This window comes from Gossypium hirsutum, chromosome D02 (genome assembly GCF_007990345.1).
Source record: "Gossypium hirsutum isolate 1008001.06 chromosome D02, Gossypium_hirsutum_v2.1, whole genome shotgun sequence".
Taxonomy (NCBI): Eukaryota; Viridiplantae; Streptophyta; class Magnoliopsida; order Malvales; family Malvaceae; genus Gossypium; species Gossypium hirsutum.
Window position 1 is genome coordinate 7,836,406 of NC_053438.1, and position 27,113 is coordinate 7,863,518.

Below are 27,113 nucleotides of genomic sequence, written 5' to 3' on the forward strand. Positions count from 1 at the left end.
GATGAAAGTTGAATTATAGATTAAAGAAAAATTAAAGGGACTAAATAAGAAATTATGTCATTTTTCTTAAATGAGGCGGCATAAGGATGAAATATCCTAAATTTTAAGTTAAAATATATATTATAATATATTACCTTAAGAATTAAGTATATATATTATATAATATTATATTATAATAAAACAAATAAATGAAAGAAAAAGAACAAAGATAGAAACTAAAGAGAAGGAAAAAGAGAAAGAAAAAGGAAAGAAAGAATGAGAAAGGAGAAACTAGGGTTTCAAAGTTTCAAGCTCAATTGCTAATGTCGTACCGGAACCCTCGACTAAAAAGGGGAAAGATAAAGTTGACGAGGAATAGCTCGAAAATTTTGGTTTTTATTTCTATAATCTGAATTTAGTTGTTAATTGTTATAATTGAATTTAATGTATATGGTAAATGTTGATGTGAGAATTATTGTGTTTTGCAATTGAAATGGATTGATTTAGTATGTGATGAATTTATTAAATTTATATTGACTGAATTGGTATATATATATTGAATATATTGATTATTTGAATTGAAATGAATATTGGTTGTATTTGAAAAGTGAATTGGAACCCTATTAACTGTATCAGACTGAGTCAGATATAGATGGCATGCTATAGGATTGGAAGAGTTCAGGGATTTCTTCGACTTCGAGTCGATGAGACACTGGGTGTCAATTTACGACTTCAGATTAATTCGATGAGGCACTGTGTGCCAATTTACTTCGGTTTAGCCGATGAGACACTGGGTGTCAAATTATTACTTCGAATTATCCGATGAAGCACTAGGTGCCAAACTGGTGTGTTTGGTTGGATCCGTGTATTCTTTCGAGTCCGAGTCATGTTAATGGGGGTAAATGAATAATAAAGTTTTTTGATTGATATTGAAATAGTATGGTATGAGAAATGGAAGTGAAATAGTGAATTGAAAATAGAATGTGAAATATGTTGCAAATATATGGAATATATGAGTTATATACTCAATAAATGAATATGGAAAGGATAATGCAGTTGTATAAAGAAATGTGAAATAAATTGTGGAAAGCTATTTATATAGAAAGTATGTGAATTGAGATATTTGTGAAACAAATGAAATATGATATGGTTGTTGTAATAAATAAATATTAATATGTGTTTATATTTCAATCGTATATTTGTAATTTCATGTCTTTAAATATTCAGATTATAGAAAAACCACTGAATTTTTACTCAGCGTATGGTTTTGTTTTCCATACGCAGGTTAGGTACTTGATTTTGATTGTCAATTCATCATCCAACAACAGTCCCGAACTCAAACGTGGTGATGTTTATCCTTTTGTGTCGGCATGTACATAGGGTGTCTAATTAATAGTTATTTTGTGGAATGATTGTAAATAAGATTATAAGTTACTATTGGCTGGTTATATATATAAATATGTGTTATGTTAAGGTAATATTATGACATGTTTAAGTTAATGTTTAAACGAACATGAAATAGGCAAAATAAATCGAATTTGGCATGCTTACAAATTAGACTTAAATGATACTTTGATGATATGATTTGATGATATAATTTGTGGTACCAATGAGGATACATTGATTGGGCACCTACGATGTATGAGTTTGATTGATTTTGACTTGAATATTATAATGATATGAAATGTTTTGAAATTATGTCTGTTTGATCGGTAATGCTCCGAAACCTTATTCCGACGACGGATGTGGGTTAGGGGTGTTACATCCATAGTTAAAATTCACAAATATCAATTAAGATAATGAAGGAAAAACTTCAGAAAGCTTTCGTCAATCCAACCCTTAACTCTAGTGCTGCAATATCTTGCAAAGCCAAGGGTTGAATGTTTCTCCTTCTTCCATGTGTTGCTATTCTATTCCTTAGTTGCTACCCTCTTTACTTGCGTCTCTAGATCTCCCACGAGAAATTGTGTGAGAGGAAAAACCGCCTCTTTCCTCTCATTCTCTTCCTTTTTCTTTTTTATAGGGTAGGTCCCTCTCTTAGCACACACTCTTTTCTCCCTTTTTTTGGTGGATATTTTTTATACAAGTATAGCTGGCTGAGAGTGGCATCGATTGACAGCTGAGTCAGCATCTTCCTGGAATTGCCATGGCATTTGTGCTGACAATCTATCAAATCTTTTGTCATGACAAAACTTCACTCATTTACTTCTTTTCCTCCTTTCTGCACCTGCTATAAACAACACGCAATTCCTTTCCTCCTACAAGTAAAAGTAACATATAGTGACATTGAAAGCACAATCCAAGCTTCATGATGCAATGTTATAAAAATACTAATATAATTTCCTAAAATGCAACTAAATTTACTCAACTACGAACAATAAACCAAGTTTAGAGGTCTGAAATATAACTATTTTCAAGAGTTATCAGTGTCATAACACCGACCCTCCATGACCTTAGGGGAGCAAAACTTCAACAAAAAACCAACCTGAAGCAACTTGCCAAAGATGTCACCGCACTAGGTGTATTGTGTCGCGACACTGAGCCCTCAATATCTCGACTCCAAGCCTTCAGGGTTGTGATTGGAAGCTAATGGTTGAAGAGAAGGAGCCTAAGGCCACTACTGAGGATGTCACGACACCAGTTAGTCTATGTCACAACATCAAGAACCCCCAAATCCAAGATTGTGCCATTGCTAAGGATGTCATGACACCAAAGCTTGGGTGTCGTGACACTGAAGACCAACGAGTGAAAAATATTGCAAGGGCAATTTTGTGTCCAACACCAAATCAAGTTAACTCATGCACTTCAATGGCATTTTTCTCAAATATTAGGGTTGTAACTTGGCATTATTAAAGGCATACTTGATCCTAAACAAAAAGGATCCATATTTATCATCTTTTTAGCTAGTTCTTCCATTCATTTCACCATTTTTAAGTTTTTAATTTTTCCTTTCTTAACTTAGTTAGTTAGTAGCTAGTAGTTCTTCATTTTTACTGTAGCTTTCATTTTCTTTCACTTAGATACAAAACTTTTTCTTATTATTTTTAATTCACTTTAAAGTATCCAAAAGATTTTATATTTGAGAACTTTCTAAAAGTGTAAAAATCTCAATTTTGGTTGTGTTTTCATCACCATTAGTGCTGCTATCATCTTTGGCAAATACTTCCTCAAGAGTCACTAAAACTTTCTCAATCTTTCCTTTTTAAGTTTTCTTTGGTGATTCATTTAAACATGAGCTTGGTTGATATTTGTATGTTGATGATGGATAGTCACTAAATCTTAAGGTGGTTGGTTGATTGAAATGTTGCATAGTTAGTTTTTAGGCTAGGGATTGAATCGTAAAAATTAAACTAAACCTAATAGAATTTAAAACCTAGAATTGACGCCTATAGGTGAACATTTAGATAGGCGAGACCGAGAGGAGAGCCTATTGCGATCTGATTCAATTGTCTCGATTTAGTTTAATGAGGTCGAGAGATAAATAAGACTAAATTGTCTAATTGGGTAAAATGGCGATCGGATGGTAAAATTGAACCAATTAAGAGTTTGAGCAATTTAGATCCCTAATCCAAGAATTATTTAGCAACGTTGATATTAACCAACCCCTTTAGCCATTGATTTGATATTTGTGCACTTTTGACCGTTGTGCAATTTAGTCCTCCTAGGTGTAGTTTAGTGTGGTTAGCATTTGATGATGATTTGTCGTCATATGACACCTAGTAGTTAGCTAGCTAAACTTCTTAGTTGCACACTCGATATCTTTTAGGTTCAATCCTCAGAATACTCAGTGTTTCGTTGTAACACACAAATATTACAACTAACCTGTCACACTTACAGTCAAACCGTTTTAAAATCTGGTAATTTTGTGTTGATTCACCGATCAACATTTGTACACCGTGGTGCTATCAATAAGGAAGTCATTATTTTTGAGAGCTTAATAATTATTCAATTCTTGTAATAATTCATTTCAACCTTTGCGTAATTAATTTTTACTTAAGCTCCAAAATTTTATACATTATATCTTAAAGAGGTCTCCCTTGTTTCCACATCTGAATTCCTTTGTAAAATAGGGAGATTTCTAGTTTACCCTTAAAACCTAAAGAGGTGATGATATGAACCCAAGAAGGGTAAAATCATTTGAGTTCAAGTTCGAAACATCATCCAATTTGTAATACATTTTTCAATGAGATTCATGCATTTCTAGGTTGAGTTGTCTTCTTATAAATCAAACATCTATCTCTTAGCTTCGCAACACACATTGAAACGCGTCAATCGAGTTCATGAGCTTAAATTGTGGCCATTTTAATGATGGTTGTGCAAGCAAAAATTTCTATACAAGTTAATACATATTTTTTTGAAAGGTTTCCACTTCATGAAGGCTTAGGAAGTTTTTTTTTACCACCAATTATTATTATTTAGGCTTAAGTTTTAGAGTTTTATATTATTTAGATTTTTTTAAATTTAATATTTATTTGTTCATTTAATTATTATTTTAGTTATATAAAATTAGTAAAATCGACTATTTAATTAGTTTTTAGGAGTTTATATGTCTTTTAAACTTTATCATGTAAGTGCCTATATAAAGGAGGTTTGACCAACCAAATTAGACCAAATTTAATAAAGTTGAAGCTTTCTTTTTACTTTGCATGAAGCAAGTTCTTTAGAGTAGAATGATTATTCGCTTATTTTTTGGAGTTGGTTATTTTTAAGTCTTCCAAGGAGTTTGTAACACCTTATACCTAGTTCGGTCACCGACTTGAGCTATAATGTATTACAACTATAAAATTGTAACGTTATTCATAATTTAATCAAACATAACCAAAATAACTCATACGCTATCATATCTATGCTATTTAATCAAATCAGGACCTAAATCGAGCTTACAAAACATTTAAAATAAACCGAGATCAATTCTAGGTTAAATTGAAACTTTTAGAAAATTTTGAGAACAAAGTGTAAACAGGGGTCACATGGCCGTGTGGCCAGGCCATGTGAAAGAGACTAGCCCGTGTGGCCCCAAGTATGGCCATATGGATACTCTACATGCCCGTATTCTTAAACCATGTACAATTCAAATTTAGGGTCACATGGTCGTGTCGCCAGACTATGTAACTCTCTGAGATCGTGTGGACAGTTCTTGCACCAAAAATTAAAGGATCACGGCCGTGTCATATGACCATTTGGGGCACACAGCCGTGTGGCAACTCGTGTCACAGGTCGTGTGTGCCCAAAATCACCTTCAAAATCAAGCCATTTCACATCCAAATGCTTGGGCTCCATGCTATGCAATAACCGACAATCAAATCTATCCAAAATGTGCCTAAACAAGCCAAAACATACTAATTTACAATAAACCTATGTACCTAACCAATATGCCGTCATTGGCACCACAATTGAAACATATATACAACAATCATTCAATCAAAACATGTACACAATTTGGATTCATTCAGACATCCTTTAAACTTCAGATAGCAAACATCAAAGTTCATCCACAAACCAAACTTTTAAATTTTCAAATACCTTATTCCAAATGCATAACCTAACATAACCAATTTGACCATTCATCAAGCTTCAAACATTCCAATTTGCATATTAACCTAAACATCCAAAACAACCATTTGAATGCATCTAGATATCACCATAAGCATCCAACATTACAACCAACCAAAATACTAATTGAGATTTACATCAATATACACATTTCATACTTCAATTATTACAAAACATATCCACAATGCTCATAACATATATATACCAAAACCCTATTTACATGTCACTTATAACCAACCTAAATAAACAAATAGCTTGCCGGATAGTGTGATCTCCAATGACGTTCCAATCGACAGCAAAAGCCCGACAATCTACAAGAAGAAACAATCAACAGAGTAAGCTTAAGTAAAGCTCAGTAAGTTTGTATTAAACCTAAACTTTAACTTATCGTAATTTTCGTAACTTAAACATTTCACAATTAATTTCATAAATAAGGTCATGAGTTCATTTACTTCCTATACACCATAAATCTCACAAGGTTAGTGAATTCTCATATACGAAACATATAACTTTATCATATTATAAACATTACAAGTAAACACGTTTATGACTCACATTTCATTTCAAATGTCTATATCCAATGTTCCATTTCATATATCTATTTTCATATAACCAAACATAACATGTCAATAATAATATATCAAGATATAAATCATCATATCTTTCTATTCCATTTCCATTTTCATAATTAACTATTTTGCCCAAAGAACAATTGTAAATTGACTTCGGATACACGGGAGCTGACAAAAAGACATTAGCCAATACACGATGCTGTTCACACAAGCTTCAGAGAATTCGCAACACATGCAGGATCTCAATCCATCGGTAAGGTATCCATCACCGGTACATAATACCTGCTAAATAACTGTCAAATGATGCTATAGCGTCTTTCAGCTATGGTCATAGTCCTATTTACCATGATACCATAGCATCTTTCAGCCATGGTCTTACTCACTTCCGTCATGATGCTATAGTGTCTTTCAGCTATGGTTTTACTTATTTTATTTTGATGTTATAACATCTTTCAGCTATGGTCTTACTCGTTTGAATCATGATTAATATGCTCATATACCTTTCATATGATATACCATTCAATTCACACATACTCATTTACCATGCTTTACAAATCAATCATTCATTTCCAATTTAATGACTTACCTCAATTAATCATGTTAACTATAATATATATACACAAACACATATATAATTGAATTCAAATCATTATAAACATAATAAACCTAATACGAACTTACCTAATTCAATTCTACAGCAAAAACGACTCCAAAGTTTAATCAACAATTTTTCATTTTTCGTATTTGTCTATTGATTGATCTGTTTCTTGATCTGTATAATAATTTAATTCAATTATTCAATTAAAATAATTTTAAATATTAAAATTCACATATTTGACCTTTTATCGATATTTTACATTTTTATTCTAAACTTTTACCTTTTATTCAATTTAATCCCTAAACCTGAAACTTTCAAATATATCACAATTAAACCAACTTTATGCTAGCCGAATTTTTCCCTATGCAATAACAACCCATATTTATTAAGATAGCACAAGAATTTCTTGTCAAGTTTATTATTTTATCAATTTAGTCCTTAAACTTAAAACTAACCAAAATCACTTAACAAAATAGTCCTAAAACATTTCCAAGCTTCAAAATCTTCCATTTAATATCAAGAACATCCAAAAATCATCAATGGTAATTTTAACAAACTTTAACAGTTTTGAAAATAGAGATACGTTTTAACTAGACCTAGGTGCAACCATATTAAAAATATAAAAATTACGAAAAACGGGTGAAAATGACTTAACATGCAAGAGAAATAAATTGACCGAATGTTTGTTCTTCTTCCTTTAGCATTGGACTTGAAGACGAAAAAAATGGTGAAAAATGTCCTTTTCTTTTACAAATTAAAACACGTTTCTTTTATTATAATATTATTAAATAAAATTAAAACTTAATATATGTCAAGTGTTATGGCCAACAACCACTATATTAATTATGACTAAATTGTCATTTAAATTTATTAAATTATGTTTTTGCACTCAATTAATTCTTATTACCTATAGCGATTAATTTTTGCAGTGTTTACGATTTAGTCCTTTTTCTTTAATCAACTAGCCAAACATCAAAATTAACAAACCAAACTTTAATACAATTGTATAATAACTTTGTAAATATTTAATATTTATGGGCTTGGTTTACAGAAACGAGGTCCCGATACCTCATTTTTTGAAACCACTTGTACTTAATTATTCATTCAATAAGACAAAATTATCAAATAAAAATTTAATATAATATTATATTTGACTCGTAAATATTATTATTTAATATTTACGGACTCACTCGTCAGATATGTGATCTCGAAACCACTGCAAAACGGACTTTTATAGAGTTGCAATTCTTCATGCTTCAAGCTCGTCTATCAATGTTTCAAGAAATTATTCTTCTAAGAGTTTGATAGGGAGTTTAGTCGATTATTGGTGTTTTTAATCACAAGTTGATTAAGAGTTTCATAGGACAAATTGTTTTTCTCTTTTATTTTCTTTACAAGTTATCCATCAGGTAATATGTTAGGTTTCAAGGGGGGAAAAGTTTTCATACTTGAAAGTGTTGACAAGTAAAAGTAGACATGCAAGTATAAAACCACTGTTTTAGCTTTTACACGGAATTGTTTGTTAGTGCCAAAATATCCTAAATAACCTTGCAAGTAGAATGATGTTATTGACAATAACAACAGCTGGTAATATAGGAATAATGTAAATAACACTTGTTTCTTAGGTAATATTGTAATGTAAGATTCGTGATAACTTCACTACTTTTGCTTAATAAATTAATGAACCCAATTCTTACTGTATTATTATTATTATTATTATTATTATTATTATTACTTGACATTCAAATTTATTTTTGAAAAACTTGAAGTTAAAATTTATAGCCATTTGATTTGGCTTAAAAAATCAATTTTAAAATCAAACTCAGCTTAAAAAGTTATCTATACAACTGCAAGAATAGTCACCCAACTGTGTAACTTGTTCTATTTTGGTTACCTAATCATTATTTTTTTTAATTTAGTCAATCAACTTTTCAAAATTAAATATTTTAATCATTCTCGTGTTAGTTGCTCTTAGATAAATGATGGAAAGCTGTCGTGGGCTTTATTTTTTTAAAAAAATTCAATAAATTTAACCCAAATATTTACAATATTAATAGAATATTTAATTAAGATTAGCATATTCTTCTAATAATTTTCTATTTTATGTAATGATCAACTTCAATGAAATCACTACGAACTAACTTATTTCAAGTCATTCAATAACAAGCAGGTAAAATAAGAAATCTTATGATTTAGAATCTTTTGCATTTCCAGAGCTTCAAGATTGATTGTGATTGATAAAAAAAAAAACTCTATTTGAGACATCTGATGCATAAGAAGAAGAAACCTTATAATTTAGAAATTTTATCCAAACCCATTTAGATGAAGCAATATTTTTTTTAAACTTTTAATGTATTTTTTGAAATTTTTATTTATTTTTTATTTCTAAACTATTTCACTTTATCATATAATCCACGTCAGCAAGATATTTTTCCATGTAATTTCACAGTTGTGTTTTTTTTTCCTTTTCTTTCTTTCTAAGTCTCAACATTGGAGGGCAATATCAATTTTACAAATAGTACGAGCTAAATTCGTTAACACATTTAGATTCAGGATTAATTTGATAGATTGTACAAATGTTAGAGGGTTAAAATTGATATTAGTCCAATAGAAAAAGTCCACATTAGCTTCCCGGCATCATTCATCAACCAAATTCTATAACAAAGGCAATTAGATGACATTCTATCAATTGAATAATTGAATCCTATATTCTAATTAAATAAATCAGATAAAATAACCTCTCATTCTTACGCGACACAAGTTATTCTATAATCTTATTACGAAACACAAGTTATTTTATGGTCCGAGTTTCTTGTAAGCTAGCTTTGTGGTGCACAAAGCTCAAAGCCAATGAGAAGTGGGTATCAATAGCTGCTGAAAGGGGATCAAAATTTGGATTTTATATTTTTAAAGAAAAAAATGGAGACAAAATTTGGGGCAAATAATATGTTAAGTTGACAGTGAAAGACAATGAGCACTCATTCTAACCTTTTCAAATAAATAGTAAATATCTGTCAACACGAAAACGACTCTACCAACACCCTGTCCCATGATTTGCCACAAATTTTAACTATCCTTTATCCACCAACCACAATTATGTTGCTTTTTTACTGTGATCTAGGTGAAAATTGGTTTAATTTTCTTTAAATACGATATTAAATTTTTTGAACTTAAATTTTTATCATTTAAAATAAATTTTATATATTATTTTAAAAAGGGTGAATTAATTTCTACATATATTTCTATATGAATTCATGTTTAAATTCAGTCTAATTATTTATTCATGTGAGAAACATAACTTCATGTATTCATTCTTCGATCACTGCAATATTAAGGGCGTAGTTAGGGGCTGGCAGGGGTCTTGATTCCTCTTAAAGTAGAATATTTTTTATTTAAACTCTTTAAAATTTTTAAAATTTTAAATTAATAAAGGTAAAATTATACTTTGTCCCCCTAAAAATAATAAAAATTTGATTTGATCCTTTACAATTTATAAAGATATATGCTATTAAAATAATGAAATTACATTTTTACTATTGTAAAAATTACAATTTAATTTTGTCTCCTCTCTAAAAAATTTTTTTGGCTCCACCCCTACGCAACATCAAATGAAGAAACTTAAAAAGGTTTACAGCCACTATTTTACCGTCCCTAATTCTGCATCAATTTTTTTTGGAAAAGAAATATTTTATTATTGATATAATGATAAATTAAGTTTGTTACGTGTACATATTTTTATCAATTTAGCTATTTTTTAGCTAAATTTAGTCATTGATCTTTTCAAGAATTAAATCATTTTTTAAATGAAAATGTTGATTAAAATATTAATATTTTTAACAATATTGGCATGACAACCTGCATGCTAATTCACATGCATTTCATGCTGACATCACACTATTTATTTTATATAACATGTCAAAAAATAATTTAAAAATTATAAATATATATAACATAAAAAGTCAGTATAAAGTACATATTGACAGAAGCGGATTTAGGGGGCTAGCAGGGGCCCCAACCCCTCCTAAAATGTAAAATTGTTATTTAGGCCCTTAAATTTTTTAAAAATTTTAAATTTGTAAAGTTAAAATTGTACTTTGATCCCTTAAAATTATAAAAATTCGATTTAATTTTTTAAAAATTATAAAGATATAGAGTATAAAAAATTAAAATTTCATTGTGCCCCCTAAAATTTTGTTCTGGCTTCGCCCTTGCACATTGATTACCATGCGGGCTACTATTTATAAAAATTTAACGTTTTAATCAATATTTGTATTAGAAAAAACAATTTGACTTTTTTTAAAAGATTGAGAGTTAAATTAGTAAAAAAATATAAATATTAAAAACTAAATTTATCATTATTATTTTATTTTCTTGTTTGTACTTGATGTTTAAAAAATGAAAATCGTATATTTATGGGACTAGTTTGGATAGATACAAACTTCAACCCTTTGAATAAATGATATAATTATTTCTTTTAATTTTTTAATATTTAAAATTTTAATTTAATTTCTTCTAGTCTTTGAGTTAAATGAAAATTTCTTTCAAAAAAGTAATAAAATTTTAATATAAAAATTTCAATTCAAATATTTCAAAGTAATATATATATATTGTTTTGTTTTTGACTGTACATACATAATTTGAAGTAAATGATGAGTGGAAATGCACGTGATCCTTTTTACGATCATGGTACTTTCAGCAGCCATACAATTGAAAATGATTGGCTAATAAAATTGTACCATCATTATCATCTTTTCCACCAATTATGATATAATAAATACAAATAAATTCTCCCTTCTTTTTTACTTTTACCAAAACAGTAAGGTTTTTTTTTTCATTATTTATGGAAACTACTTTGATATTGATGAGTGTCGAAGTTGTTCATGGAATTATAAACTATCATGATTAATCTAATCTCGATAGTTATAAATTTCAAGGCTCCATTGAGATAGTGTTGTTCCTTAATTATTTCAATCACGCATTAATGAATGTATATCTAATTCTCCAAAGTAATAATGTTTTTTTTAAGTATTTCCCAGTTTGTGTTTGCATTCAATTTTCCACAGATTTTGTCTTTTTCTTTTAATTTGTTAATTACTCTATTTACATTTTAGTCCTTTAATTCTGACCAGTTTAATAAATTCATTCAATATGCTACATCAAACATAAAAAAAAAGTGACTAACACATTAAAAATGTTTTATTAACACCAATTTAAATTACAACAAAGTTAATTGTAGAAGATAGTTCTATTGATGCGGTTGACATTTATGTCTTTAAGCTAATAAAATTATGGTTTAAGTGTGTAAAAAGTCTTCAAATTTAAAAATAAAAATAAAATAATTAAGCCTCAACCTTTTTTGCATTCGATTGGGTACTCAAACTGTCAAAATGTATCAAAAAAACATTCAATTTTTTAAAAAAAAAAGGTAAATAAACCCATTGATTTAACAGGTTCAATTGTTGGTTCAACCGGATTTCAGTCTAACACAATGGATTTTACCAACTATAAAGGCAAATTGAAGCAATTTTAGCTGCTCTTTCTTGGTTTACTTTTGGTTGTGGCTTTTGTTTCTTCAGTTTCAGTTTTCATTCAACGACCCAAAAATAAACCATCAATGTCAAATCTTTTATGACTTGTTTTTACTTTACTATGTTTTTTTTTGAATGTTTGAAGCTTTCTGTTTGTTGAATACTACTGATACCGTGTATTAATAGAGGTTAAGATGGAGGGAACCTCCACTCAAATGAAGTGCCTGAAATTACTTAAACTATGAGTCAAATCCCGAGTTATTGTATATTTTATTATAATTATATAACAAATCCAAAAACAATTCATTCAAATATGCCCCTAGGTGTATTCTTTTTTGTACAACACCTTAAAGCAACTAGACCTATATCTTTGACAAATATCAAGAGTCTGGAAACCTCATTAATACAAATCTGTTTTCCTCTAATTCCCTTTTATTCTATTTGCAAAGAATAAACAAAGCTAAAAAAGCCATTAATTTTACATTCCCTTTTCTTTATCTACCAAACCCTATCCATCCATCCCAATATATGCTTTTCTTTTGCAGCAAAAGACAAGATAAGCAGGAGAAAACATGGTCTAAACCTAACCCTTTTCCTCATAAATTCTCTTTTTATTTTGTTCAACATAGATAGTTCAATAACTAAGAAAATGAAGCAACAATAGGTGGCTATATTAACCATGGTTAAAATGATTAGAATTGTTTGTGTATAGTCTTTTTTTTTTCCTTTTCTTTTTTGGCAAGAAGAATTGTTTCTCTCTTATATAACCAACAATATGGAAACATTAGCGTTGTTTGAATCGAACCAAATTAGTTGGACCGAAAATCAGTTTGAAAAATAAATTTAAACTGACTAGATTGAAAATCGATACGAACCAATTGATTTGGCTAAAAATTAGTTGAACTAGCAATTGAATCGGTTAAATCAACAGGCTTAAATGTTTTTTTTTTAAATTTGAGGGCATTTTTTATGCATTTTGAAAGTTTAAATACCCAATTGAGTGCAAAAAAAAAAGAGGACTTAATTGTTTCTTTTGAAAAAAATTGAGAATATTTTTGATGCATTTTAAAAATTCAAGTATCAAATTGAGTGCAAAAAATAAGGCTTAGCTGCTTTTTTTTTTTAAAGTTTCAGGTTTTTTACACCCTTAAGCCTAAAATTATGCAAACAACAAATATAGGGAAGTCGATGATTCTTGTTCACTTCCATGCATCCTCAAAGTTTGCTTTTGTGCTTCCATACTAAAATTTTGTGAAATGGATGTGTATATACAAATTTCGAGTTGAAAGTTGATCTGAAAATTTGGAATCAAATTTTATTAATAACTTTGAAAAGAAAGTTATAATCTTTGAAATTTTCTCAAATACAAATAAAATATTCCTTTTATTCTTCTCTTCAATTTGAGTTTTGATCCAATAGTCGTCTAACTTAATCTTAGATGGATGTTGATTGCTTCAATTGTCGTGTTGACTTCCTCTTTAAACAAATTTGAACCTCCTTACTTCAAAAATTTCTAGTAGAATTTAACTGCTTCATTTGATTGTTCTAGAATAATTTAAACTCATTTATTTATTTATTAAATTTAATAAATAAATAAAATAATCATTTAATATTATTACTTAATTATTTTATTTTTAATTAGTGATAATATAATTTTTTATTATTTATCTCTAAATTAATTTAAATTAATTAAAGAAAAATAACTATAATGTCATATTTTTTAATCATGATAATTCTAATTTTACCCATGATAAGTTCAGCTCGACATATGATGCTTTGTAATTGGTTAATAGAAATTGTACAAGCCCATTTTTGCCCGGGCCCGCACCAAAAAATAAATCAAATTATTACAAATCAGAATAGCCCAAATACAGCAAGCCCAAACAATTAAAATTACAACCCAGAAAAAATGAAGTCCCAGTGGCCCAAAATGTTTACAATTTTTCAGAAAAAATGAAACCCTAGCCTACTGCCTAACCCTAGCCACCTCTTCTGACCCCTCTGCTACCGCCGCCGTCGTCACATCATCAGCGCAAGTGGTGCACCTGCCCTCTGCCACCGCCGCACCTGCTCCACCCGCAAGAGAAAGAAGAACACACAAGCAGAAATAGAAAGAAGAAACAAAAACAGGATCGACTATAAATAGCCCAAAAACAAATTGTAATGGGGGTTCTTTTGGGAAAAAAAAATAAAAACAAAGGGAAATAAAAGAAAAGCAGAAATCAGTTTTTTTCTTAAAGGTGATTTTTTTTCTTTTCTTTATTTCTTATTTTTGAAGCATTAAATAATAAAAAAGAGATTTTTTTTACCTATTTGACGACGCCGGAGTGTTCGGAGTGTCAAAGGGACGATTCGGCATAAAAAGGGAAGCTTTTCAGCTTCCCGGCCACCGCACACGGCGGCGCCAGCAGACGCGCGACGGGTGATGACCGGGCCCATGGCCGGAGAGTGGAACGGAGAAAAGGGGGAGAGAGAGTTTCAAAAAAAAAAAAAATTAGAGAAGGAGGGAAATGATTTTTTTTGGAAATTTTTTGCTTAAATAGCTGAACAAAACGACACCATTTTGGTCGGCGCCCCTAAGCCCCAAAACGATGTCGTTTCACCCCCAGGATCCACGCGTCGACCTGACCCGACTAGAGGATCCACTTTTTGTTTAGGGCGATATTTGCTATTTTAGTCCTTTCGCGTTTTATTATTTTACAATTAAGTTTATTCTCTTTTAAAATATGACCCTGTAATTTAATTTGATTTACATGTTAGTCCGCCCCAAAGCTGTGCATTTTGGAAGCCAGGATAAATTTCCTTTTGGCCCTTTTACTTTCGCGCGCATCATGATTTAGTCCTTTTTATGTTCTTCATTTTCGATTTCGGCCCTAGGGTTTTGTTTAGTTTCAATTTAGCCCTCTGTTTGTATTTTGGTTATTTTATTATTTAAACTAATAATTTGATATTATTATTATTTATTATTATGTTTTATTTTCCTTTTATTTATTCGTATTAATATATTAATTAGTTTTGTATTATTTTTTATTTTATATATTTATATGTTTTTTTATTTGTGTATATAATTATCTTATTATATCATTTTATTATTTATTATTTATTATGTCCTTTTATACCTTCAAAGTATTACTATTACTATATTTTATTTATATTTACTTATTTAAATTTTAAATATATTTTTCTTATTATATATATTTATTATATAATTATTTATATATATATCTTTTCTTTTTAAAACTTTAGATTATTTGTTATTCTACTATTAATACTAATATTATTATTTATTTATATCTTTTCTTTCATTTTAAACTTTGTTATATATAACTAAACATACATAGATTTTTACTTTTATAATTTTATTTATTTTCGTATTGTTATTATTGTTTTATCTTTTATTTATTTATGTGTTCATCATTATTTTTATGAAATGTTTTAGCCCTAGTTGTTTATTATTTCATGTATAATTGTTATGTCATCTTTTATTTATTTATTTATTTATTATTGTTGTGGTTGCTCATATTATTTATACTTACATCATAATATTTATTATTGTTTTGTTATGCATATTAATATCATGTTTTATTTCTACTATTTCGTGTTAGATTAATTTTATTTGATGCATAAATTATGATTTTTGAATAAGTAAAATCTCATGTTTAGATTCGAGAAGGTCATACTCTAACTTATTGGGTTTCAATTTTCACAATAAATCTAAATATACGAATCTTTTCAAACTCAAATTTTAAACGATCTCAGGAATTAAGAAAAGATCGTGTCCTAACTTACTGGGCATGATCCTTTTTTTAAACCCGAGATAGCTAAATATCTTTTAAATAAGTAAATTTTTTGCATGTATTCTTGTATCGGGAATTCGATACGTTGTGTCCTAACGCATTGGATATGACATGATGTTTTCTCGATATGATGATTTCTCTAAAAAATAATAAATGCAATATTTTGCATTTGGAAATTCGAGAAAACATGCCCTAACGTGCTGGGTTTCAATTTCTCGTTTGACCAAATAGCCAAATATCCTCTTAAAACTTCAAAGTATGGTTTTTTGAAACCATAAGTTTGAAACCATAAGGTGATCTTGGTTTTGATGGTTTAAAGTATCGTGTCCTAACGTGCTGGATGTGATATTTCTTCAGAACAAGAGAATCTTAAATTTCAATCCATGTTATTCGAGTTTTTTTAAGGATCGTATTTTTTAAATAAACTTTCAAAGTTTTCAATCTTCGACACTAAGACACTAATTAATCAACTAGGTACCAATTTTTGGGCGTTACGAGGGTGCTAATCTTTCCTCGTACGTAACCGACTCCCGAACCTATTTTTCTGAATTTTGCAGACCAAAAGCATTGTTTTAATAAATATAAACTGTTTATTAAAAACAACCGTTTTTCGAGGTGACCCGATCACACCTCATCAAAAAAGATTGGTGGCGACTCCCATATTCGTTTTCATTTTTAAAATCTAAGTCGATCCCATTTTACAACAAAATGGTGTCAAGAGAAATTTCATTATCAAATCCAAACATTAGAAAATCAATTAATTTTTCTTCAAACCCACATGGAAATAAAACCTTAACTCCAACCAGTAGGTCTCATAAACCACCAAGTGATTTTCGTTAGTCCCCGAACCTTTTAAAGCACCAAGAAACTTCTAAATGTCGCGAACAAATTCTAACCTGTTATTAAACCTTAAAAACTAATTGCAAACCCTAACCTTCAAACATTAGGTTTTAACCCAAACCCTAAACATTAATCGAAACATTTGATTAAAGCCCACTATATTATTTTCCTCCACCCATATTCAATATTTAATCTCTTGTTGGATCAAGGTTTTTAATCAAACTCTAACTTCAACCGAAAGTGACCCGGACATTCCTAACTCATATGGCTTTTAGTAAGTATATTGACTTTCTCAATTATTGCATCAATCGAGTACACATGCATACTCTAGATTAACCTTAACTAGAATTTAAGGTTTATGATAAACCTTATTTATGGTTAGTTTAGAACATTTCTCAATAGCCGAACAATGCCTCAACACTTCCAGAAGATCATGGTCACAAAAAAAGAAAAATAGAATTAGGGAAGTCAAATTACGGTTGAAGTTAGAGTTAGGTTGAACCCCTTAACCCAACAAGGGATTGTGGCTTGAATAGGTTAGAGGAAAATAATTTGACAAGTATTTAATAAAAATTTCAATTTAAGGTTTAAGGTTTAGGAAAATGTTAAGATTTAGAGTTTGAATGGTTTTGATTTAGGGTTAATGGGTTTAGTGAAAAGATTGAGGTTTAATTATTATTTACAAGGTAAACTGATCAAGACATCTACGAGTGTTGAGATCAATGCATTGCCTTTTCAAACATGCAAGAATTATCAGAATTAAAATATGTCAAATAACTTCTGAAAAGAAGCATAACCTCAACACCCAAAGGTGTCGTTGTTCGACTTAAAAACTCTAACTCTAATTTCGTATCCCTAAATGCAAACTGAACCTTGACACTTTGAGCGTTGAGGTCGTGGTTAATTTTTTCTATAACTACAAAATTGTCTCTCATTTTCCTTCAATTTATTGAACTTCAAAACCTAATCCAAAAAACTAAACCTTAAATTTAAATGTTATCATTTATGATTTGGAAATTAGGGTTAGAGTTTTCAGTAACACAAACAAATAACATGTGAATGGTATTTGAATGTAAGTCATTCAAATAGAAGACCACTTTCATTAAGATTTTAGGGTGCTTAATTAGTTCAAAGGCTGAAATGCCACTAATATGAAGATGATTACCTCTCATAATAAGTTCAATTTATTTTTTATTTCGTAATTAATATGTAATGGAATTTAAATGTGATAATAATGGAATATTTTTTAAAAAATATTAATGATTACTTAATTAATTGTTAGAAAAATATTTGTACCGTAAAAGATTTATTAAACAGCAACTTGAAGAGGTTTGAAATTTTACAAAAAAATTAATAATATTTTTGTCGAATAGAGTTAATAAGGCAACAAACATGATTTTTCCATTAAAATAAAATTAAAAAATTAATATGAGCTTTAATTACCATATTAATAATATTTTTTATTTTTTTTAACATTTTACAAAAGTAATTTGTTGCAACATTTCTTATAAACTTATGTATTTTAAAAAGTAAATATATTTGTTAAAAAATGGTTATATCAATTAAAATGAAATATATATATATGAATTTTGTATATGACATTTTTTGATTCCTACATAGATTATATTAATTATATTTCATGTAATTTTTTCATTTAATAGAAAAAAAAAAGATTTTAACTGAAATTAATTTATTTCTTTTATAAATATTAAAATTTAAATTAATCATATAATTAGAGTAAAAACACATGTTTAAAGATACTCTCAGTTTCAATCATATAAAAGAGGTACTTTGCTATGTATAAGTAACGTATAGTATATTTCTACTAAAAATAGTGTATATTTTGGCCCCTAAATTTGACAACTATTGGACCTAATTAATATTTAAATTTAAAAATCATTAATTAAGTTAGTACTTTTCTAGGCATTTTGTTGATGTAGTTAAATTTTATGTAGTAGTTAACAGAATTTTGACATGTGTCAAAAAGTTAAAAAAAATTGATTTTATGTATATCTTGATTGCTGGATTTTTAGATTTAAATATACTAAAACTTAAAAATTATTAATAATGTTGGTATTTTTTAATTACATGCTGATACCGTTAAATTTTAATTTGACAGCCAATATAATATTGACATGAGTCCTAAAAATTAAAAAAATTATTTTCTTTGAATTTGGGCAAAGATTTGTTTTATATTAATGTGAATTTTTAGTAATTTTATATTTTTTATAGTTTCAAAAACAATGAAAAAAATTTCATTTTTAATTCCGTAGCCAACATTATAAAACAATTTGTCAAGGTTGATTTTGAATGTATGTTTTTAGTACCTTTATATATTTTTTATAATTTCGAAAAATAATAAAAAATATTTTTGAAGGTAATAATAGAAAAATATTATTTATAATAAAATCAGGTGTTTTAAATTTTTTTCTTAAATTTTAGGATTTTATTCTTTTATATATTTTCTTTTATAAAAATATAAATTTACTAGAAATAAATAAATATCAACACATGATTGTTCAGATTCATTTTGCATGTAAAATAAAAATAAACTTCTTTAAATTTTTTTAAAAATTTTTGAATATATATTTTAAATTTTAAAGACACGTTAATATTCTTTTAGCTATTAAAATAATAACTTATATAGTCAGCGAGGTATCTAAAATAAGTATTAACTTATAATGTGTTCGATAAATCATTTCAATTTTTCAATAAAACTGTTAAACGTGATAAGCAGATAGCTACTTTTCCTTAATATTGAAATTATTAAGTTGATTTTATTTTTCAAATTATTATTTTTGAAATAAATTATTTCCTCATATTATTAAAATTTAAAATATTTGAATTATTATCCAAAACTATGTAAAAAATATCATTAATAAAATTAAAATTATCAAATAATTTTAGTTTAAAATTAATATTTACTATTATCAAACAAAATAATTACACTCAATTCTTAATTTTTATTAATATATCAAACAAGTTTATCATATAAATTCAATAGTTAATTATAAAATACTTATTGTTTCGTTATGTTAGGCTGAAAAAATAAGTACTAAAAATTAAGTATTGAATTTGAACTATAAAATATGCTTAGTAATTTATTTAAAATTAAATACTGAATATAATTAAAATTATTTGATAAAGAATAATGTAATCTTAAATAAATAAGATAAAATAAAAAATTATTAAATTTATTCTCTATTAAGTAATAAAGAAAGAAATCCTTTGTATCTAGAAATTTTCAACTTTTTTTAAGGAAAATGTTAATCAAGTTGGTATTTGTAATAAAACAGGATATATATTTTTATGAGCCAATAATTTATATTTGATAATTTTGACTGAATAAAATGTATCCCTACCACAAATCTAAATTAACTTATATTTAAAACTTTTGACACATTCAATTTTCTAGAAATAAAAACAGAGCAAAAGTGAAACCTATCTATCTCATTCCGGTTCAGCCAAACTTAACTAGCAGATTTGATGATGGTAAAACGCATTTCTTAGTGACAAGATGGCTGAAAGAGACAGACATGAACTTAGTTCCACAGATAGCAAAAAACACACCGTTAATATCTTCAATTCTGCTCGCAAATAGACCATAAAATGAGGTTTTATCAAATAATAAACACTAATTAATTTAATGTCATGAGACAGCAAATAACGACCATCTAAAGGACCGAAACAAATTCCGACTGAAAAAACAAACACAAGGCAAACTACCGCAACGGGGTAAACCCTTACCATCATACCCGTTTACGTGAAAGGGCCCCTATTTTATACAAATGATAAAAACCCAAAGGCACCTCCCATGGCATTAGGTTCACATGTAATTTTCTTGGTCTCACAATAGTACCCACTCCCTCTATAATCATATTTAGTTAGACATACCTCAGCACCTCATTCACCACGGTGAAACTCGACAGACTGTATAACCGGACGACACATCAAGGTGCCCCGACCACCAACTTCGACCCCAAGTATCAATCATAACCCCCCGTTACCAACTGCTTGCTTTATCCAACCAAGCTATAAGACCTGAAATTTCAGTAAACTAGATCAGTAGAATGAATAAATAACCATCCGAGTTTGGGGTTAAATCCAGCAAAAGGATACAAACCTTCAACTGAAGTTGAATCCACCAGTTGGAACCTTAACATCATTTCCTCCAAAATGGAAATTTTGCTGAGTACCATCACCAGGAGGTAGTGTCTCTTCATCCTCCTCCAACCAGTACGTCTCGAGAATCTTGACTGCCTTCTCATAGATCTCATTATTGTCATGACTCTGTAGATTTTCAATCTTTTCTAATCCCTCAGCATCTTCAATTAACTGGGCACAATAGTTAAACTCTCCAGCACCAGCTGCCTTCTCAGCTTCACCAACCTTCAAAATGTTCTCCAACCCTTCTAGACAGACTGTTATAATTCTTGGATCGGGGCATGCAAGGAGATCACACAAAGGTTTTATGCATCCTTCACTGACTAGGTACCTACATGTCCACATCAGGAGAATGATTTTCCAGTCAGTTCAATAAGAATGGAATGAAGGAATCAACAACAGAAAGGAGTTCAAGTTGAACAAACCACATACTTGATTTGCTCATGAGTACCACCAGAGGTAGCATTTGAAATTGCCCATGCTGCTTCTTTTTTTATATCAAATTCAGCATTTTGAAGTAAGCTCACCAGGGGACCAATTATTCCGGCATTGATCACAGCCTAGAACAATTTTAAAATATTATTAATCATAGCTTAAGGGACACTACCAGCTGCTAAAAAGGGCCAGTTGATCAATGAACTCAAGACAATTACAAAAATGCTTGAAGAAAATATTGCCATGATTTCAGACCTGAATTTGTTCTTTGTTTCCAGCTGTAATGTTTGAGATAGTCCAGCAAGCTTCTTTTTTAATGCTCTTTTTATGATTATGCGTCAACAAACTCAAAAGGCATGATAATGCACCATGGTCAATAATGCACTGAAAATGAAGGCCATAAAATTATACAACATAAAATAAAATAAAGACCAACAGAAGAAGAAAACCAAAAATTAAGGATGAAGCAAAATCTGAAACCATGCCTGAGTCTGTAAATCATCTCCCGTCACAATATTTCCAACCGTACGGAGAGCAGGAATGAGCACTGAAGGAGACGGATTACTGCCAAAATACATGCATAAACCATATAGTCCACAGAGAATTAAATAAGACAGATCAAAGATGTTTTTCGGCATTCAACTCACAGTAGGAGCTCAACAAGTCGTGGACAAACTCCTGCCTCAATCACAGCTTGAATTTTGTCATTTGTACCATCAGACAGGTACGATAGAGCCCAACAGGCATCAGTGAGAACTTCCTCATCATTTGAATGAATGAGACGTTCAAGCGCAGGAAGGGCAGGCCTTACCTGACAACAAATATCCAACATCTAAAAGCTCCATTGAAAGCACAAACTAAAGGGATTATAAGAGAAAATTGCATGGAACAAGATGATAACCTGATCAAATGGAGGCTGTGGCTTGCCCCTGCAAAAATTTGATAATGTCCAGGTTGCATTTCTCAGCATTGACAACTTTGAGTGTTCATTCAACTGTGCTAAGAGTGGCATCAAAGCTCCATGACTGAGAACAAGATCACGACATCTAGGAGAATCGCCAGCAACATTCCCCAGTGCCCACACAGCCTAAACATTAACAACAATTCACTCAATACAAATCTCTTATCGTCATTACTAGCTAAAAATACAATAAACCAGGAATCAGAAGTGTCACAGTTTATTCAAAGGATAAGACATTTAAAATATACCTGCTCGCGAACATCATCACTTGGGGAACCAAGAAGCTTTACAAATATAGGAACGGCCCCATGATCAATAACTACCTTAGTATGCTCAGAGGTTCCAGAAGCAATATTTGTAAGCGCCCAAGCAGCCTCAAACTACAAGTTTTCCAAATATATTAGCAATAATAGCATAAAATTAGCCCCCCCCCCAAAAAAAAAGGTTATTATCAATCAGGAAAATATACCTGAAGCTGTGGGTAATCTTCCCTCATAAGAAACTCAACAAAGCGAGGAACGACGCCAGATTGTATCACTTCGTCGATCGGGGGGCTTCGCTCTGTTTATTAGAGAATAAATAATTTTCTTTAAATAAAACTCGGTTGAAAATTAATAAGAAAAAAGAGAGAAATGCACAAAATTACCAATTGAAAGCAATTTCCGGAACTGAGTAGTCGCTTCTAGCTGCGCTGAGCCGTTACTGGACCAAACTCCGGCAACCATCGAAGGAAGACTCTCTAACTGCAAGAAGAAAGCCCTAAATCAATCAAATTCGAGGGAAAAAAAAGAGGGAATAGAATCGGAGATGCTTTGATTAAGCGATTGTGATCTACTTTTTTTTCGACGTTGGAGGATTGAAGAGAAGCGGACAACTGTTGAGCCTGGAGGCCTTCGCGACGCTTCTTCTGTAAGCTCTCTTCGCGCTTGCTTTTGCGGATCTCCACCATGTTGTCTTCCCTCCTGCGGCGGCCTTCCTCCGCGTCAACCGCCACCTTGTAGCGGTTGCGGCGGACCTCGGTTCTGGTGCTCGGTCTCAACGACATATTGGGCGGCTGCTTCTCTTCAAAAAAGAAACCAGGGAAAAGAACAATGCTCGAAGAAACTTGAGATTTTATAAAAATGGATCGAAACAAGAAAAACCCTAGAGAGTTTTTCGGTTTTTGAGTTATTTATTTTATTTGAAATGAAATTTAAATCTTTAAAATCAATTAGGGAAAATATAGGTAGAGTGGGTTATATTTGTATTTTCATTTAATACTTTTATTAATTTCTTTTCTTCACAAATTTTTTTAAATTATCCTCACTTTTCTTTTATTAAAAAAACATTTAAAAAATTACAAGAGAGGTTTGTTTTATTTCAAATGCTTATAAAATAGATATTTTTTGATAAAATAAAATAAATAACTAAAAAATCATATTATAATTTATTTCAACGAACTAGGCAATGATATTAATTAAGCTAGGTTCTGATACCTAGGGTTATGTATTGGTACTTAGCTCAAATACTATAACTCTTTAGCTACAGAATTGTTCTATTTCGTACATTTAATATTAGGGCTGTGCATAATTCGGTTAACCCGATTTTTTTTGGTTAACCGACCGAGTTCGGTTAATCGGTCGGTTAATCGAAAAAATTCGGTCGGGATTCGGTTAATTTTTTTTATTTTTTCGGTTAACGGTTAAATCGGTTCGAAACCGGTTGGTTAACCGAAAAAATCAGGTAAATCGAATTTTGTAGGGTAGGGCCTAAACTAGGTCAAATTAAACCCGGCCCAATTTTTTCTCAAGCTCAACACCGAATTTTTTTGGGTAATTTTCGGGTAATTCGGGAATTCGGTTAATCGGGTAATTCGGGTAATTTTTAACCAAAAATAAAAAACACATAATTTTCGGTTAATTCGGTTAACCGACCTTATTAACCGAAAAATTTTCGGTTCAGTTAATTTTTTTTTAAATTCGGTTCGGTTAACGGTTAAAAATTTTGGAAGGTCGGTTAATTCGGTTATAGCAATTTCGGGTCAGTTAACCGGTCGGTTAATCGAATGAACACCCCTATTTAATATGGATATTGAAACTTGGGCTCTTAAAATTAAAAATTGATTCAAAAGCACTCTAAAGTCATATCTAACACTTTAATATCATTTCTACAAGCCTAAGGCATCATAGAACAAAATTCAGCCTAAGGCATCATAGAACAAAATTCAAACTTATTTAGACTCCATTACATACCATAAATACATCTAGGGAGAATCACAAAGTAAAAAACGGGAAAAAAACATCAAAAGAGTTCAAAATTACAAATAAACTTTACAAATACAATTCCAATTTATGACTTTCTGTACATGCCAAGGTTGATACCCAATTACAACCAAATTAAGGAACTATAAAATTAGGGTCTGTTTGTTAACTAGGAAAACAGTTTTCGGAAAATATTTTCCTGGTTTTACGGTGTTTGTTTGGTGGAAAATGAATTCCTATAGGAAAACATTCTTCAAAACACGGGTAAACCAAATGCTTTCTTATGGAAAACGTCTTACCGATTTTATTCATGTAAGACATTTTCCATTCTCTTCACTCTCATCGCAATGGTTCTCCCTTCCTCTCTATCCATCAGCCTTCGCCTTTCCTCCTCATCTCTATTTGTTGGCCTCACCTCCTCATCTCTACCTCGCCATCTCTGTCGGTCGACCGTCATCCTTACCAAGTCTGTATTTTGAAGAAACCCTAAAAATTTAGCTTTCCAGTCCTATTAAGGTATATCACTATCTCTTTTTTTATCAAAGTTACTTCATTCGAAATGGGTTTGTTAAATTTTTAAGTGAATTTATTGAATTTTAGAAAAACCATAAAAACCAATCCATTTATTTTTTTCGGTCGAAGAGGTTTGATCTGGATATTTAAGCATATGACAAAGGTTTCCTTCATATTGATTAGGTTTTCAGTCTTAAATTTTTTTAGTTTCTACTCGAGTATTGAGTAATGAGATTTTTGAGTTATGGTTCGATTTAAGTTGTCTACTTTCTACCTCTGCATCACTTTGCTGTATTTGATTTTTTGTTTTCCATCTTGCGGCTTGTTACTGTGTTTCATATCATAAAAGGTATTGGTTTAACGGAAATAATGGACTGGTATTGCTACTATTTTGTGTTATAATATTATTTGCAGCCACAATCAGTTGTTAAATTGTTCACATCACTATTGGGGGCTTTAACAGTGGCATTGTCGACACTGTTACACCACTTCCAAAGTGATAAAGCTTGATTGAAAAAATTCCTAGTTGTCATTAATCCAATAAACCTTTCTTTCTTATTTATGCTCATGAAGTTTTATGGTTTGCTTGAACTATGGCATGATGAAAGTCATTAATTGGATTGTTGAATGGAAGTTTATTCTGCACTTACAATAAAACACATATTAGCTTTTATGGTTTAGTACAAAATTTTTGAACATTGGTTCATTGGCATAAGCATAACTGTAGTATTACATGTTTAGTGTAGTGCTATAAGGAACTTATGGACTGTTCTCTTGGCAAGTTGTTACATTCCCTTGCATGCATCTTTTCCTAGAAGTCATTACCCAAAATAAATAATTCCATTCTAGTTCACATGGACAGTGAGATTTGTTGGTCCAGCATCTTGAAAAGATTTATTTCCTTCCAATCCATATATCATCATTACAAGACCACTTTTTTGTTATTCCAAAAATCATGGTTGCATTTTGGATTTTTTACCAGTCTTATTTATTCTTATCACTGTTTGCTCTGCTCATATTCCTTGACTCAGTTAATTTTGTTTGCTAGATTGGTGTCCTTTTCCATGCCCTCTACTGCAAGCAGTTAATGTTTATAATCAGAATAACTATTTCAACATTAGTATAAATTCACTATGATATCAATTTGATGCACTACTATAGAGATATTAAAATGAAAACCAAATAGTGAAACAAACATAAGAGGAAATATGCAGGAATCCTAATTGTATGGGATAAAGGAAAGTTCTTAACTAGTAAAAGTAGGACTAATAAGAATTTTTTGGTGGTTGAGGTAAAGAAAACTTTAATGCTGCTATATGTAATGTATAAGATACACAAGCAACCTGCTGCCCCTAAAATTCCACTAAAAGCTGAATTATCTTTTAGTCAAATATTATGGTTGTGCAATTTCTGTTTCTAGGTTGGTTCATCATAATATTTTGAGCCTTATATATATATAATAATATTGGCATGCTTTTTTAGCATTATAAAGGCAATAAAACATATTTTCTTTGACCTAATTGTCATGTTCTATCTTTTGTAGGTTACTAGTGTTGAAGAAATGCTTTTTCCAAAAGCATACATTTTGCTCTATACTACACATATTATAGTTTTCAATTGTAATAGAATTGTTGTCTTGTAAACAAATATTCTGATTTGGAGAGTATTTTCTCATGTGTAATTGAAGCAGTTATTGCTAAGTTCAAATATCCAAATGTTGTATATTTGGTTAAATCATCAAATGTAGCTTCTTTAGATGTAGGTGAGCCTGTCATTCTTCACATTTCAAATTTTGATAAAAGAAATAAAAATTGGAATTGGAATTTAGCCTAAATATCTAATTGATCTTAGTTCTCTGTAGCTTTTGATTATTGAGTTAGTGAAGTTATTGTGTGATTCAGAGCATTGGGTATTGCTTAGAATTTCTAGTTGA

General features: G+C 29.9%; 1 protein-coding gene across 1 annotated transcript; it reads right to left on the minus strand.

Moving 5' to 3' along the window:
• Window positions 1-20,467: 20,467 nt before the first annotated feature.
• On the minus strand, window positions 20,468-23,630 carry LOC107908506 (importin subunit alpha-2). Its single transcript, XM_041088210.1, has 11 exons — window positions 23,263-23,630; window positions 23,074-23,170; window positions 22,897-22,988; window positions 22,676-22,807; window positions 22,368-22,553; window positions 22,114-22,277; window positions 21,952-22,030; window positions 21,722-21,850; window positions 21,464-21,591; window positions 20,991-21,362; window positions 20,468-20,908 (listed from the first exon to the last, which is right to left on the minus strand). The coding sequence occupies exons 1-10, from the start codon at window positions 23,470-23,472 to the stop codon at window positions 20,993-20,995; spliced, it is 1,587 nt and encodes a 528-aa protein (XP_040944144.1). The 5' UTR covers window positions 23,473-23,630; the 3' UTR covers window positions 20,468-20,908; window positions 20,991-20,992.
• Window positions 23,631-27,113: the final 3,483 nt, after the last annotated feature.

Bases quoted from the DNA above. Each gene is read 5' to 3' on its own strand.
- LOC107908506 (XM_041088210.1), bottom strand. From the start codon at position 23,472: ATGTCGTTGAGACCGAGCACCAGAACCGAGGTCCGCCGCAACCGCTAC. The intron at 22,808-22,896 runs GTATATTTTCCT...GAAAACTTGTAG, and splicing joins AAGATTACCCACAGCTTCAG to TTTGAGGCTGCTTGGGCGCT. The intron at 21,363-21,463 runs GTATGTGGTTTG...GTGGACATGTAG, and splicing joins GGTACTCATGAGCAAATCAA to GTACCTAGTCAGTGAAGGAT.